Source organism: Amborella trichopoda, chromosome 7 (assembly GCF_054954075.1).
Source record: "Amborella trichopoda isolate Santa Cruz 75 chromosome 7, AtrichopodaSantaCruz75HAP2 v2.0, whole genome shotgun sequence".
Taxonomy (NCBI): Eukaryota; Viridiplantae; Streptophyta; class Magnoliopsida; order Amborellales; family Amborellaceae; genus Amborella; species Amborella trichopoda.
The window spans coordinates 39,994,487-40,012,002 of record NC_142342.1 but is presented as its reverse complement, the minus strand read 5'-3'; the positions used below and the strand labels follow the sequence as shown (position 1 = coordinate 40,012,002).

Below are 17,516 nucleotides of genomic sequence, written 5' to 3'. Positions count from 1 at the left end.
CAAAATAAAATGAGTTTTGTTTTAAATATTTTTTTCCTAAAGTAAAACACACTTTCAAATAGTGTCAAGAAATGTGGTTTCAATACTATAAATTTGTGTGACATCCTTAAAATATATTTCCATCTTTCATTATAAAATTTAAAGCTTAAAAATAGTGTAGATCGATTGGATCTATGAAAACTTGAAAATATTAAAAATCGACTATCCAAATATAGGTTATAAGATGCACTATTTTCAAAACTTGACATCAATTTTTTTTTTTTTTTTTAATGTCCATATATCTTGATGTCAAGATAAACAAATTGAAAATATTTCAACATCAAAATAACGAGAGAAATTTTTGAGATGAGCTCTAATTTGATTATTTAGAGGCTCGGCTTTGTCCCTAATGTATACGTATGGAATCTTATGTGTATATATGCCATTATTGTTTTTCACGACATATGGTTTTAGAAAAGGGCTTGAAAGTGAAGGCTACTGCATATACTAGCATCATTGAGCATATCAAATTTCTTGAAATAATTTATGTTAGAGAGAGAAAGCCATCTATCAGAAATAGAGAGAGAGAGAGAGAGAGTTTTTAGCATGAATTTACGAGTAAGCCAAAAAAAGTGTACTGAAAGTTTGGTAATTTTAGAAATTCCGCGTCATTTGACAGTAACAGATTTGAATGGACTCCGAAAAATGAGAGAGAGAGAGAGAGGGAAGAGAGAGAAAGTTCTGAGACTGGGAAGAGAGAGAAAGACCAGGAATGCTGAATGCACGATGTTAGGTAGAGAGAGAAGCCAGGAAGATTTGTTTGTCGAGAGAGAGAAAGACAGAAACTGAATGCACGATGTTAGAGAGAGAAGCCAGGAAGATTGGTTTGTCACTTTGTCTTGTTTGTATCTATGAAGATTCGGAATGCATACTGAAGATTCCAAATGCATAAAACATTTAGAGAGAGAGAGAGAGAGAGAGAGAGCCGTTATAGCATTCGAAAGAAAACTTCCTGCGTACTTTTACAGAGAGAGAGAGATGGATTGGTTGCTTGGTAGGAAGGGGCCATCAGGTTTCTCATATTCTTCCACAGCAGAGCAAGTTACAGAGGGAATTGATGCTACTGGTCTCACTGCCATTGTTACAGGTGCCTTTTTACTTCTCTCTCTCTAGATACCTTAACTCCTTTACTTTTTGAGCAATTGGGGTTCTCTTCTGTTCATTGGAATTTTAATTCATCTGCAATAAATTACACATTATTTGTCCTTATTTTTGTCTTGTCACGATTTTGTGAAATCTCATAATGAAAAAGGGGTTCTGTATGTCTAATGCCTCTGTTTCCCATTTCCTCTATAAACTCAGAAACTAATTTTGACTTAGTGGAATTCTTCATTGGATCCCTGAAAAAATTAGGTCATTCCAGTGTGTCTGACTGTGGACCTATGCGGATGAATATCTATGAATTTTGTTACTTGAGTTACTTTTGATTCATAATTTTTTCATTCGGAGAATTTTTTTTTGGTAAATTGATTCAAAAGAAAAGAAGTTATTTTTCCTATTTCATCTTATGTATTTCTTTTCCGGAATCTGTTAGTCTCCGAAACTCATCATATATCTTCTGATTTTATCATTGAAAAAGTCATAGTTGCTTTGCTCAAATTTTGACACATCAATGATTCAAAACTCCTCTGAGACTCCCGAGTTACTCGGACTCATCTCCTTGCCGCGCCGTGTACTTGGTGCAACTCGGGCCGCTTAAAAAAATTTAAAAAACTGTAAAAAAATATATATAAATATGGATTCAACGTATAAAAATTATATATCTAATTTGAATGTTTTTTACAATGATTTGTTAATTTTTCTTGTCATATGCCCTATTTTTATATTTTTTTTATTTTTTGGATTTTTCTAAAATGCCTCCAACCATAAATCAATTTTTCTTAGTCGAAGTTTATATATTTTTGGGTAGTATACAAAATATTCGCTTTTTATAAAACATTTCAAAAATACCCAAATTATTTAATATCTACATCCATACCCTTTTTTGTCATGGTTTATTTTATTACTTTTTACCCAAAGTGCCTTTCATGGACTTGATAGGGCTGTGAAGAGTCCAAGGACCTTCCATGCTCGTGTAGGCTGGCCTCTTGAGCCACACAGTCCTAAAAGTACCATTACCATCCTAGTCCTAATAAGACCATGACAGTCCGTGATCCACATGGACAACTATCACTGTCCTAATAGGACCGTGATGGTCTTTTATGGAATTATGGGGTTAAATTGGAACTAAAGGATGGTCAGAGTCCTATTAGGACCATGATGGTCCATTCAATAAAGTCCTTGGACTATCATGTCATCATAGTCCTAATTGGATTGTGTCCTTTTAGCACCGTGGGGATCAAGTGTCCTAAAACATTATATTTAAAGAATTTGGGCATTTTTCGAATTTTTAGAAACAAGTCGGATATTTTTTATAATTACCCTATATTTTTGTGGCTTTTTGGACTTTTTATACGGCCGATATGCACACACATGTATACATGCATGTATATCTCATTTCCTTGCCGAACCGAGTGCTCAAGTGAAATTCGGGCCACTTAAAAATTTTAAAAAATGATAAAAACATATAAAAATGTGGATTCAATGTATAAAATTATATATGTATTCCAATTTCAGAAACCTTAAGATGGCTTGAAAATTGAAAATCCATGTTCAACCCTAATTATGGAATTTTAAAAAAATAATGGATTCAAGCTTATCTATAAATACCTAAAAATCTTGAAAATAGATGGTCTAAATAACTTGTTACAAGATGCACTATTTTTAGAACTTGAATTTTTTTCTTTTTATCGATATATCTCGAGGTTGAAAGGATCAATTGGAAGGTTTTCCAACTTCTTAACACTCTTTTCTACTGATTTTTGGTATAAACTTGATCACTATAGTATAACATTGCAACCTTATATAAAATTAGGAGGTGCGAGTTGATTCAAGTAGAAAGCTCAAAAAGGGTAAGGGGTAGGCCTAAAAAGACTTAGCTGGAAGTAGTGCGAAAATATATGAGGACTTATAGCCTTACTGAGGATGTGGCCCTTGATAGAGCATAATAGCGGACCAAGATTCTTGTAGTCGACCCCAAATAGTTGAGAAAATACTCTAATGATGTATAAAGTAGATGGGTGTATTTATTAAAAAAAATCATTTACTTCTTTCTTAAAAAAATATTTTAATAAATAACTCAATCATTAAGTAAGGGCAGTGTTTCAAAAAGTGCTAGGCGACACCTAGGCGGTCGGGGGGGGTCCAAGCAGCCCAGCGCTTAGGCGGGCGACCAGAACCTGGGTGGCCCAGTAAAATTTTTTTTTTTTGGGTTTTTCTCTCTCAAAAAAAAAAAGACTCAAAATGACCCAAAAATGGCCTCAACGAGCGGTATTTCTGCCCTTGGGGGGGGCGCAGGCCCTGGGCGGCTGCTCAAGGATAGCTGCCTAATTTAGGCTGGTGCCCGGGGATACCCGCCTAATTTGGCGGCCTAGGCCTGAGCGATGCGCCCAAGCCTTTTGGACCGCCTAGGCGGCCAGCCCAAGCACTGGGCGGTCCGCTTTTTGAAACACTAAAGGTAAATTTTAATTTTTATAAAAATACAATGATATTTTGAAAGCTAACTTCTTGGAGCTTTATTTGTATAATACCATTGTCATTTAATAAAAATTTTAACTTTACCTTTTATGAAAATGAAAAATATGCCATCTGCCTTTCAATAATATTTATACAAATACCCTTACTTGATGGCCATAATACCACAAAAATAACTTTTTAAAAAAACGAAACTACATAGTTAGTACATCCACCATTCACAACTCATTCTAACATTTGTATTTTGAAGATTTGTAAATTGTATATTATCTCCTCTCTCTCTCTCTCTATATATATATATATATATATATATATATAGCTTTTCTCGACTTTTTATGTTACCTTTGGTTTTGTTTCACTATTACATTGTTTATTTTATCTTTAAACAATTTTTTTGTAATTTTTAGGCCCATTGGGCCCTGTATACTACTCAGTTGAGTCCACTTGGACTCAGTCGAGTTACTTACCTTGGGTCAGGGCTGAGTCCGAGGCCTGAGGCAAGTTGAACATTGGGACAAAGTACCACTTTAACATCATAAACCATTGTTAGTAACTACTGGGTACAAAATTATTATCACAAATTTTGAATTATTTTGGTTGGGATTGGTATAGATACTGGTATCATAGTTGAGTGAGAGATTGTAATTCAATATAGAACAGTGTTTGGTGTTTAAACTTGCAATTAATGAAGGTAAAGTTTCTACAGTTTTTGGTGTTTAATCTTGGGTTCATGAATAATGTTTCTCATTATCGAATCTCACCATCTTATAGCCCATCTGAAGGTCTCTCCGTGAACCCACGTTTTAACTCCCTGCTTTTACCATTCCTATTCTAAATTCATTAAACTGCAGATGTTATTTCCAGAATAATGTGCTCATATTCAGTTCGGTGAACAGAATGGCGACTTTGAATGGGTCATATGAATATTAAATTGTTTATGTGGCTCTTAATTTTATTTAGTTTCTTTCTGAGGTCAGGTCATTGTTTCTCTAATGATTGTCAAGTAGAAGTAACAGATTGGTGAAATTTGAGGAGGTTCTCATTATTTCATGTGGTAGTCTTGCTATTGAGAAGCTCTTCCTTTTATACAAACGGTCTCTTCCCAACTATATTTGACTGCCTTGTAAATTAGTTGATTATCCTCCTGTGCTCTTTATCTTTTGCTAATACATCGAAGTTATCAAATATCTCTCCCAAGATACTACCCACCGATCATTGTTACCCCTCTCTATTGGAAGGGGACAATCACTCATTTCTGAAGGTCTAGTGAAATCCATTTCATTTCTGTAGATTGCTCCCCTAACACTATTATCACATCCGATCTTACTTGCAAATTAGCACAAAACTGTTCATGATCTCTGCCCTGAAAACCCCTCCCCCATCATACTATTCTTTATTGAACATACTGGAAGCTACAACCAGTAGGTTGAAACTTCTTGAAAACTTGAGGATCTATGTAAAAACCTACAAGACTCCACTATTTTCAGTCCATGGGAAACCGTAAATTACAGATGTTTAATACATAAGTAAAAACCTGCAAGACTTCACTATTTTCCGTCCATGGGAAACCATAAATTACAGATGTTTAATACATGAGTTTTGGATTCTTTATAATCACACGAATTGTCCACAAGGAATTATGAAGCTTTGCAATCCTAAAAGGTAACTGAAACCAAACTTTGCACAAACTAGAAATGAAGGATCCAGCCTTCTATAGCATGATTTCTTCATCTATGGAGATGATTCTCATATCCTTTCCAAGAATTTCCTTCCATATCGTCTTATTATAAGAAGTCCTCTAGTGGTATGCATAGCAAATAGGATTGAAGTAGAACTGATGCAAGTGGAATATGTCCTTACCAAATGGTATTGCCTACTATCCCTACATCATTTTGACAACCTCAAATGCCTGTCAAATTTCCATGATCCACACACTGCTTTGATCCATCTCAAATGGCTCTTGTGGCATTAGTCGTGGGAGCCATGAAATCCCCATGATGTTCGACTCTTAAAGGTTCTATAACAATATTGACTTGGAGCAATGTGTTCGCCTGGGTAAAGTTTTATAGTTAATCACATTTTTCAGCCAATATTTGAATTAAGGATGATTTACTCAGTGATAACAGTTTTGTTTATCAAATAATAATCTCAAATTACAAACTTGTTACATACTAGATGAACATCTTGTCCAACGTAACTAGGTGTGCTATGTGATTCAGATGCCAACACCTACTTATGGACTCATGCATGAATATGTGTACCACATTTATTATACCATAGAAATTTCATTATGGCTCACAACGGGTGACCTGAGTACCTTAGCTTGCAAGCTATGATGTAATGTCACTTGGATTGAAAAAGCATTAATTAATAGCATTGGCTCGTGAGTTTGAGAAACTTGCCCATGCCCTGCACAAACTGGCTAGAAAGAGATGGCTAGCATTTGGAAAATAGTTATCATCTTCTTATATGCTATACGTGAACTAGCATGACTCACACGTTTTATATCAGTAAGAATGATTTTGAGCTTTTCTAGTTCCATTTGGTGGTGTTGGTGATTGTGATGATGATGCCAGCTATTTTTTATAGTTGGCAATCAGAATTTTTTATTGAAGGGTTGCATATGCTTAGGACGACGTGCTTTTTAGTTCTTTTATGGAGTATTGACACAGAAATACTAGAATCTTCAGATGTGTGACTACTAACCAATGAGATGCGTCAGGATGGGATTAGGAGTTAAGGACAATTCAGGCTTCATCCAAGGAGCTCCATAGCATCAAAATGGAAGTCATAGAGAACAGCATCCTACTTCCATTCTTCTTCTTGTTCTGCACGTTTCTGCGTTGTAATTCCTAATGTTTGTACTACATGTGATGAATGCTATACTTTGCCATTGAGTAGTGATCCATAATAAAGGAAAGCTCATAATACTATTTTTTAAACATTACATTCCTCTTTCCTGTGTGTGCTTGTAATTATTCAATTTAGAGATCTAGTCATCTTCAAATATGCACGTTTGAAATCCTATTGTTTTAAGCAAGCCAAATAATCTGGTTTCACTAAATGGGAACAAACACAATAGAAAAAAAGGGAAATACTGGAACAAAGTACACAAACCCAATGAACTTTCGCTGATTATGTGATCAAATTTTCCTTTAACCCACCATGTTAATGATATGAAATTCTCATTTTGCTCGTTGTAGGTGCTTCAAGTGGTATAGGTATTGAGACTGCCCGTGTTCTTGCACTGAGAGGAGCACAAGTAATCATCGCAGTCAGGAATGTGGCTGCTGGTCAGGAGGTTAAAGAAGGGATAATTAAGGAAAACACTTCAGCAAAGCTTGATGTTATGGAGTTAGATCTTAGTTCCATGGCATCTGTAAGGAAGTTTGCATCGGAATTCATTTCGTTGGATCTTCCTCTTAATATTCTCATGTAAGAAAATAGAATGACTGGTAGGCATTATAAATTTCTATGCAAATATTCTCATGAGCTATGTTCTTGCAAGGACATTGCATAGTTCTAATACTTGAACTCAAACCAATCTAAAACTAAGTGGACTCAGAATATCTAATTTGAAAACATCAAATAACAAAGATATAAAAAATTCATAAAGTTTGGTGAAGTTTCTCTCTCTCTCTCTCTAGTGAAGAAGTCTCTCTCACACACATTCTTAGACCCATCTATTTTCTAGCCCCCACCGCTGTGTGTATATGTAAACCAGAGTTATAAATGGGCAGTAGCTGAGGAAATGAAAGAGAATTTAAGAATGGGTGCGGTTTGTATAGAGCCGAGGTGCTAAACAATCAAAGTAGAGCACACCTTCAAATAGTGTCGAGAAATGTGGTTTCAACACTGGAAATCTTTGTGATAGCCTTAAAATATATTTTCATCTCTAATTAGAAAAAGTTAAAGCTTCAAAAATAGTGTAGATCGAGCAGATCTATGAAAACTTGAAAAATCTTGAAAATTGACGGTCCAAAAATGCAATACAAGATGCACGATTTCCAGAACATGAAATTCACTTATTTTCTCATGTCCATGCATCTTGATGTCAAGATGATCAATTTGAAGATATTTGGGCCTCCAAACAACCTCTCTTCTAGTGAAATTTTTTAGGTGGGCTCTAATTTGATTGTTTAAGCCTTGGCTCTATATAAACTTAAACCTTTAAGAAATGGGCTAAACTCACCTTTCTCAGTAATTTTGGAAAATGAAATAAGGACTTATGTTATAATTTTCTATGAAAAATGATTTTAAGAAATGGGCTAAACTTACTTGCTTGGTAGGGGTGTTATAATTTCCTATGCAAATATTCTCATGAGCTATGTACTTTTAAGGACATTTCAAAGTTCTAATAGTTGAAGTCCAACCCATCTAAATCTTATTGGACTCAGAATTTTTAATTTGAAAGCATCAAATAACAAAGATATGAAAAAAACATAAAGTTTGGTGAACTCTCTCTCTCTCTCTCTCTCTCTCTCTCACACACATACATATACAGAGTTGGAGGTAGAAAATAGGGAGATCTAAAAATGTGTGTGTGTGAAAGAGAATTTAAGAATGGGTGGTAAATTTTAAAAAAATGAATCAAGGACTCTGGTGAGTTGAACTTAAAACTTCGGTAAACAAAGTTTTATATTTTTTCGACTTGCAAGGCCGTCGACACAGGGCCACTCGACTCATAATAAGGTTTGGTTCAATATTCATGGCTGCAGTACCTATTTATCACTGATTACCTATTCTCCTCAGTAGGTTAACATTCTTTAGGCAGTAACAATGCAGGGATTATGGCAACACCATTCATGCTTTCCCAGGATGGAATAGAACTGCAATTTGCCACCAATCACTTAGGTATGCCTCGCAGGTTAATTTAGTGATGTTTATTGATGCTACTGCTAGAGAAGGAATACAAGTTAATATATAAATCTAAATTTCTGGAACTTGATAGATCCTTATCCATTATGTTGTCTTTACTTCGCTTTGATATTTGCCAATTTCTTAATATAATTGGATATTTGGAGCCAATCCACAGGAGTTTTACATGTTGCTATCTTTGAGTCTTTTTAATTCATCACCATCATCATAACGTTTTCCCAAATATTTGGGGTCCTCAAATCTTTTTAATTGAGATTTTAAAATAATTTATTCTTGAACATTCTCATGAATAATGGAAATATACGAAAATGTTACATGTTTTTTGGTTGGCAACATATGAAAACTTGTCTTTTTATTTTTATTTCTTTTTGCTTTCTTAAGTAGCTCTCTCTCTCTCTCTCTCTCTCTCTCTCTCTCTCTCTCTCTCTCTCTCTCTCTCTCTCTCTCTCTCTCTCTCTCTCTCTCTCTCTCTCTCTCTCTCTCTCTCTCTCTCTCTCTCATTAAAAGTAATTTTTACTCCCATTGTAGGCCATTTCCTTTTGACAAACCTTCTGTTGGAGACCATGAAAAATACTGCTAGGAAATGCAAAACTGAAGGAAGAATTGTGAATGTTTCATCTTATGCTCACACATTTTCTTATCAAGAGGGAATCCGGTTTGAACATATCAATGACAGTTCAAGGTATTCTTTTGCATATCACGATTTTATTGACCTGAGAAGTACATATGACATTGAAAAGTTTTGGTTTTAAGTAAAATTTTGGGCTGGGATGAAACTTACTTTATTTGGTTTGACTTGATCCTTTTTCTTAGAAACCTTTTTACCTGGTTTTTGGAAAGTGAGCATGTTGCTAGCAGTAGAAGGAAGAGTGAGCTTTTTGCATATTCGTCTTTCTCTTCTTTTTTTTTTTTTTTTGCCTTACATTTTTTTTCATTTTCTCAACTTGCAGGTACACTCGTTGGGGAGCATATGGCCAATCAAAGCTTGCAAATATACTCCATGCAAATGAGCTGGCTAAGCATTTACAGGTTTAACTACCCTCCCTCCCTCTCTCTCTCTCTCTCTCTCTCTCTCTCTCTCTCTCTCTTGCCTGTATTTAGTCTGGAAGTCCTAAGTCGAGCACAATCTTTGAAATAACTTTTTGCTCAAGTTTTCTTCTACCATATTTTGCTTAAGAAGATTGACTTTCACCTGTAAGTGAAATAGTTCTCTTTGATTTTGTTGCACACATGTCCCTTCATGTTGATGTTATTTATTCAATTGAAACTTTCTGTTTTCTTTCTTATTATTAAAAGGAAGTTATTAGTTTATCAAAACTGCAAATAAAACAAACCCAAACCCAATATCTTGTTATGTCTTAATACACTAGCCTTTTTCCCCTGTTATGCTTTGTATGACCCACTTATATAACCATTCAGTCATCAGATTCTCTAATTTGCCTCTCTCTCTGTGAGCAGGAAGAAGGGGTGGAAGTAACTGCAAATTCGCTACATCCAGGATCCATTGTGACAAATCTTTTGCGCTATCACAGCTTTGTAAATGGTGAGTTGTTCTCCCATAGTATTTGTGACTAGGAAAGATATATTTTACCTTGTTTTGTCATTGATGAGTTAAAGTCAGTTACTGAATTGTTTGCTTGAGCATACTTTCGCTATCATTTAAAATAAGGGGAAGTTTACCATAATCCACTGTAGTTTTGTGTACGGTTCTCCAAATGGGCATCCTTTGACATTTATTGATGATGGACGGCATAGATCAACAATAATGGGCCCCTGAGGGATATTTCCCTTAATATAATTAATTGTTCGTCGTTCTTCATCTGGTTCTTCATCTGGCATTAATTGATGCTTCTTTGGAGTATAGTCTTTTATACTCCTTCGGGGAATTATATATTTTTCTTCACCTATGTTTGGAATATAAGAGATGACATTGTAATCTATGTTTCATAAATGTAGCTCATGATCAACCTTTGGTAGAATTATTGTTTTCTCATATAGTAAAAATTGTGGGTTTAATTTATCAATATTTAAGGGATAGGAATGGGTCATTGTTGGTGTTGTGCAGACCCAGTTCAACACTTGTTAAGAGGTGCGAGTTAGTTCAAATAGAAAGCTAAAAAAAGATAAGGGATAGGCTCAAAAGGACATGGTTAGAACTAGTGTAAAAAGATATGGGGACTTATGGCCTCACTGAGGGCATGACTCTTAATCATTGTCCAAAAAAGCGGACCGCCCAGCGCTTAGGTGGCCAAACTAGGTGGCAGTCCCTGGGCAGCCGCCTGGGCGGCCGCCCAACTCCCAGCCCTGGGTGGCCGCCCAAGGCCTGCGCCCTACCTAAGGGCAAAAATGAGTTTTTTTTTATTCTATCGAGTTTTTTTTAAAAAAATAAAAGCTTTTAAGGATGGGTTTTAGGTTCATTTGAAACTTAAACCCACAAGAACCATTTTAGAGAGAAAGAAACATCGATTTGGTGATTTTCATTGGATCGAAGTGTTTCTCAAAGTTACGAAAAATTGATTCAAACATCACCTAGGTAGATTAGATTTAGTTTTGGAGTGTTTTAATCCTATTAGAGAGTGTTTTGGATATTTTAGCATTAGAAAACATCTCAGAGGTGGGAATTTTGGAGTTCGAGCGATCATAGTAAGTGCAAAACTTCATTTTTTAGATTGCTTGTTTTATTTTGAAAGGTCTACTTCATGATCTAGTCGAAGTGGAGATTCGGGTTGGAAATATGGATATAACCCGAATCCAAATGACAAAAATTGCATTAGATGCAATTATTGTGAAAAAGATACAAAAAGGGATATAAACCTGTTTAAGAAACATCTTGTCGGTATTAAGGGGGATCTGGCCCTTTGTAAAAATGTTATTGAAGCTATCAGAGAGGAGATTAAGCAATATATGAGTTCTGTAAAACAAAAACATGAACAAAATCCTTGTCATTTGAATAGATCTATTCTTGGTTCTTCTAAGAGAAGTGATCCAGGTTAGAAGTATTGTCATAATCCGAAACCCAACGATAAAAATTATATAAGGTGTAAGTTTTGTGGAAAAGATACCAATGGGGGTATTAACCGATTCAAGAAACTTCTTGCCGGTGTTAAAGGGAATGTTGCTTATTGTAAAAAAGTTCTTGAAGCTATTGGGGATGAGATTTGACAATTGTAAATTTAAAAAAACCAGAAAGGATGAAAATGAGCCTTATTCTATGGAAATATTTTTTCTAGGTTCTTCTAGAAGTGGTGATCCGCATTGGAAGAATGGTTACAACTCGAATCCAAATGACAAAAATCATATTAAATGTAATTATTGTTGAAATGATACTAATAGGGGTATATATTGGTTCAAAAAACACCTTACCAGTATTAAGGGGGATGTTGCCTCATGTAAAAATGTTTCTGAGGCTACCAGAGAGGAGATTATACAATATTTGAATTCAGGGAAGCACAAAAAGATAGAAAAGGGTAGAGCAGCCAAGACTCCTAGGATCTCATCTGCATATAGTAAGAGGGAAGAAGAAGAAGAGGAGGAGGAAAGTACAGATTCAGAAGAAACAGAGGAGGATGATTGTTATATTGAAGAGAGAGATGACTCTGATGATGATGGTATCGAATTTGATGCATATGATGAGGCTTACCCTATTCCTTCTGATGATGATGATGATGACTAAAGAATAAGAGTTGAAGACGCTTGAGTGCTTGACTCTTGGTGTTGAGTGTTGACTATTGTGTCCTAGACTGTATGTTTTTGAGATCAAGGAAGCACAAAAAGCTAGAAAAGGGTGAGTAGCCAAGACTCTTAGGGCCTCATCTGCACATAGTAAGAGGGAGGAAGAAGAAGAGGAGGAGGAAGATGCAGATTCAGATTCAGAAGAAACAGAGGAGAACGATCGTTATATTAAAGAGAGAGATGACTCTGATGATGATGGCATCGAATCTCATATGATGCGGCTTACCCTATTCCTTCTGATGATGATGATGATGACTGAAGAATAAGAATTGAAGACGCTTGAGTGCTTGACTCTTGGTGTTGAGTGTTGACTGTTGACTGTTGTGTCCTAGACTGTATATTTTTTAGTTCAAAGAAGCACAAGGGTAGAACAGCCAAGACTCTTAGGGCCTCATCTGCCAATAGTAAGAGGGAGGAAGAAGAAGAGGAGGAAGATGCAGATTCAGAAGAAACAGAGGAGGACGATCGTTATATTGAAGAGAGAGATGACTCTGATGATGATGGCATCGAATTTGATGCATATGATAAGGCTTACCCTATTCCTTCTGATGATGATGATGATGATGATGACTGAAGAATAAGAGTTGACGCTTGAGTGTTGACTCTTGGTGTTGAGTGTTGACTATTGTGTCCTAAACTGTATATTTTTTTAATTTCTGTATATTTTTATTTTTCTTATTTTTAGTTTCTACTTTCTAGTTTTTACTAACTTTTGTGTGTGCTTGTATGGTTTTAACTGTTTTAGCATTATATGAAAGTATGGATTACGATCATCTCTTCTCAACTTCTATCTTCTTTTTTTCAACTGGGCCACCTATGTTTTGGGCACCTGCCTAGGCGCTGGGCGGCTTGGACCCCCCACAGATGCCTGGGTGCTGCCTAGCGTTTTTTGAAACACTGCTCTTAACAGAGCAGAATGGCGGACAAGGATTCGTGTAGCCGATCCTAATTAGTTGAGAAAAGACTCAGACGATGATGATGAGGAATGGGTCATTGAAAAAAGTGAAAAGGTTTGTTGCTTCTGCGAGAGCATACTATGCATTTGCTTGCTCAAGCTTGTAGCTCTTTTTGTCTTTTCGAGGAGTATTCGCCTAGAACCTCAAGAACATGGTTGGACAATTCCCGAGTTGTTATACAATATGCTCCATGGGAGCATGCTATACTCTCTCTGAAAATAATCTACAAAATAAGGGGCTAGCTAGATTGATTTGTAAATGTTTCAACTGATTCTTGTATGGATTCATCAGTATAATAATTTATGAAGCCTCTCAAGGTGTGACATTAAATGGCATTTGATGTAGGGATCAGCAAGGAACAAGCCAAAGACAAGCAAAATTCAACGAAACCTAGGGTTTCTTCCCCATACCCCAAACTAGGTTTCCAAATGCCTAAGCTTTTCTTTATTTTTCAATTTCTAAAAATCATGTGGAATGCCCCTTCACGGCTGCACACACCTCTTATATATTATAATTCAATGTTTCAAGTACAAAAAATGTCCAAATAAATAACATACTAACCCAAGTATCCTAACTTAAAATTCGTAATGATAATTTTACCCCTATCAACAATACCCTTGAACAATATTTGTGAACAGTAATTGTGAATAGTACTCATGAAGTAAATAAACAGAACAAAAACCCTAGAATCCCTAAAATCTAAAAAATCCCTAAAACTAAAACTATAATATACATCCCTTGAAATTGAATAAAAAATTAAAAATAAGAATAATATTGCCTTCCATCGGTATCTCCCATGCAAACAGTACTCGTGAGCAGTCATTGTGAATAGTATTGATGAAGTATATAAACAAAATAAAAACCCTAGAATCCCTTAAAACTAGAAAACCCTAAAACTAAAACTATAATATACATCCTTCGAAATCGAATAAATAATTAAAAATAAAAATAATTTTTCCCTCCATCAACATTTCCCATACAAATCGATCGAGATGAAAATCTCATTCATGGCTAGCACCCATTGATAGCCATTGTTACACAAGTTGTCCTTGGTGCACCTATGTTAGTGTTTGCACCCTTGGTGTACCTATGTTTGTGTTCACATATAGATTGGCATATGCCAGTGTAGATTTCCACAGTTTATATAGTTCTATATTATGCCGATACATGGGCACACACATTCCTTTGAGAATCTGGCTTGGGTGTAGATTTGTTAGTTAATGAGTTTTGATTACATCCCAAGTTCAGTTTCTAGATCTGAATTACACAAGAAACAGAGAAAAAGTTTATATAAATTTGCAACTTTGTACTATTGAAATAAGGTGCACCTCATAAATCTTATAGAAGAGAGTATTACGATGTTGAAGAACCCTCCAATTGAGCATCTTGACCTTGAGATATATGGACATAAAGAAAAAAAAAGAATTCTAAGTCCAAAAAATAGTGCATTTTGTAACAAGTTATGGACCGTTTGTTTTCAAGATTTTCAAGTGTTCATTGATCTACTCGATTTGTACCATTTTTTTAAGTTTTAAATTCTATAACTAGGTCAAAATAGATTTTCAAGCCATCATGAGGTTTCTGACACCATAACAACATCTCTAAACAACGTTTAGAGGTGCGCTTACTTCTACGGTGTAAGGAGGCAACCTTATACAAAACCTCACCCAAAAAAGAGATACTCATGTTTCTTTAGCAGGGAAGCTGGGTATAAAACCACATCCACAATGCTACAAAAGGAATTACCTTCAATTGAGTTGTTGACTCTTACCAAGTATATTATCAGGAAAAGTTGTTCATGAGTCAGTGGGTGCAAGAGCCGAGGACTCACCAACGTCCATCTTTAAGATGGATGTTTTAAAAAACTCACAGGGCATATACGGTATAGAATTGTTTTTTGAAAAAATCTCATTTTAAATATCAAAAACTTTATTTTTTTTAATGTTCGTGATTATCTTAACCTAGATCATGAATCCCTAAAATTTTAGATTAAAACTTAATTTTTAATATGGTTTAATGAGAGGGCCACATATATACAGTATGAGTCGAGTGACTCAGAGAAACCCGATCCATATTATAATCCAATTGACCAGGGGAGAGCAATAGTTGATTAGGTCATCACCCGTCCCTTGAAATGATTGACCTAATGGAGAGAGAGTGGGACCCATCAGCATAGTTTATGACCCAGTGGCAGGGCTTAATCTCATTTCATCACTCTTTATTTCATCAGATGATGATGAGTTTACGGACCATGGATTGTCTGTATTCTATTGGATTGTAGCATAATTTTATGTATACACACATACACGCATGCAAACATATGTAGTGACAAGTGTACATATTTATATGCCCCATGTGGATATATGCATATGCATACATTCGAATCTGTATTCTACTCATGCTTGTGTGCATATCTACACATGAATATGTAATGTGCACCTATATGCATATATGTAGTTGTACCAACATAATTAATGATCGAGGGCCCTTTATTTTTAATTATAATGGTACCTCTAAATTGTTTGACTTGATCTTTTGCACAGCATCGAGAATTTTTCCATACTAATGTGGGATGGTATAGCATCTACATGATGGGACTCTTGAAGAGTGCACAAGCACGCTTCGATGATTCAGATTGAATCTCGTATCATCCAATGGCTGAAAAGGAGTTTCGTATTTATTTATTTTTTAATTAAAAATGAGATTTATATGGAATTTAGGATATAGATGCATTTTATATGGCGCTTGAATTAAAAATAATAAAAAATATTTTGAATAAAATAAACCTAACCAAAATACCTATAAAACAATCTAATGATTTTTGGTCAATTTTTTTGTCAAAATATTTTTTTATTATCTGTATTTGATGCGCCATATAAAAATATATTTAGATTTCAAATTTCAAATAAATATTATTTTTAAATAAAAATAAAATTAAAATATGAAAATATTTTGTGGCCGTTGGATGTGGCCATGTTTAATGTGAACCATTGAAAGGGTGGTGCACTCTTCCACTGTCCACATCACGTTGGCAGGCGACTTTTCCTATTACTTTATCTCTCTTTGATTTATATTATGGGATCATGAATTGATCTTTTGCGTAAGAGAGAGCATACCTAGTAGGTTGCGTTATGACATTTTGGTTCTTCTGTGATGCAGCTATCGTTCTTAGATTTGGCAAACTCGTTTTGAAAAATGCACAACAGGTAAGAGATAGGCCCTGTAAATATCTGTTGCATTTCTTTTGAGCACGTATGTCCATCTCTCGCTCTCTCTGCAGGTAAACATCTATCCTCTTTCATGCAAACTCATGCATCTTTCTCATGACATCTCATACTCTCTCTCCTTTGTGTTTGTTGTAGGGAGCAGCAACAACATGTTATGTTGCATTGCATCCACAAGTTAAAGGGGTCACTGGAAAGTATTTTTCAGATAGTAATTTTGAAAAACCAAGCAACCTGGCCACAAACACAGAGTTGACCAAGAAATTGTGGGACTTCTCTATGGGCCTTATCAATTGATGCTTTCCGAAGCTGAATTTAAACATTTTAGATATTCTGCATCCGCAGTTGGCTAGATTTGTTTGGGTCATATGCAGTAAGCATTTGTTTGTTAAATACCAGTAGTTTGGTTCAATCAAGTACAGTGAGATCATAATTAACAAAAAAGAATATAATTGTGCAGTAAGCATGTAGTTTCTCTCTCTTGTGTGTGTGTTTGTTTTTTTGTTTTTCGATCAGTTATATATGTTTTATTTTTTTAGGATGCCTTGGTTACTACTATGACCAATACAATAGTTAACAAGTTTAATTTGAAGGGTATAGCTTCATTGCTAAACAAAGAGACTAGAAAAGCAGCTACACAAATTCTTGCAAAATTAAATCAAGCTTTGACATTAAGAAATAGAGGAAGAACACAACAAAGAAGCCAATTCTTAGAATTACAGTGGGCAAACCTCAAAATAGAGGGAGATCAATGTCACAAGGACATAAGGTTATTTACCAGTATTGCAAGAAACCTAATATATACAAAAGGATTGTCATGTTTTAAAAAATAAGCAAAAGACCAAGAGCAAATATAATCATGCCGAAGTAAGTCATATATCTAATGGCGAAGGTGTCACTTTTAGCGTTGTGCAGCATTGTCTACTGAATACACTTGGGTTTTGGACTCTTGCACTGCATTTCATATTTGCCTAGAAAGATTATGTTTTCATCATTGTGAATAATGGTTTAATATGTCTCAATGATGACCGTGCTTGCAAAAATTTGGTAATGTTGCTATTAAGCAATCAGATAGAAAGAAACATACATTGATAAATGCGCGACATGTGCCTCA

General features: G+C 35.2%; 1 protein-coding gene across 6 annotated transcripts; it reads left to right on the top strand.

The window, feature by feature from the left end:
• Positions 1 to 754: 754 nt before the first annotated feature.
• On the top strand, positions 755 to 16,881 carry LOC18422851 (short-chain dehydrogenase TIC 32, chloroplastic). 6 transcript variants are annotated; one of them, XM_088871284.1, is made up of 9 exons: positions 755 to 1,126; positions 6,816 to 7,047; positions 8,387 to 8,466; positions 9,019 to 9,172; positions 9,441 to 9,519; positions 9,949 to 10,040; positions 11,864 to 11,869; positions 16,351 to 16,384; positions 16,541 to 16,881. In XM_088871284.1, exons 1-9 carry the CDS (start codon positions 904 to 906, stop codon positions 16,697 to 16,699), a joined length of 1,059 nt encoding a protein of 352 aa, XP_088727410.1. In that variant the 5' UTR covers positions 755 to 903; the 3' UTR covers positions 16,700 to 16,881. The 6 variants fall into 6 exon arrangements, with proteins under 6 accessions (XP_088727410.1, XP_006827577.2, XP_088727412.1 ...); XM_006827514.4 differs by lacking the exon at positions 11,864 to 11,869 and having other exon boundaries at positions 9,949 to 10,033; positions 16,338 to 16,384; XM_088871286.1 differs by lacking the exon at positions 11,864 to 11,869 and having other exon boundaries at positions 9,949 to 10,033; positions 16,338 to 16,458.
• Positions 16,882 to 17,516: the final 635 nt, after the last annotated feature.

What these genes read in the sequence shown, in the direction of transcription:
- LOC18422851 (XM_088871282.1), top strand. Translation starts at nt 904, where the DNA reads ATGCATACTGAAGATTCCAAATGCATAAAACATTTAGAGAGAGAGAGA. An exon ending in CATATCAATGACAGTTCAAG is followed by an intron (nt 9,173 to 9,440) that starts GTATTCTTTTGC and finishes CTCAACTTGCAG; the next exon opens with GTACACTCGTTGGGGAGCAT. An exon ending in TTTTGAAAAATGCACAACAG is followed by an intron (nt 16,385 to 16,540) that starts GTAAGAGATAGG and finishes TGTTTGTTGTAG; the next exon opens with GGAGCAGCAACAACATGTTA.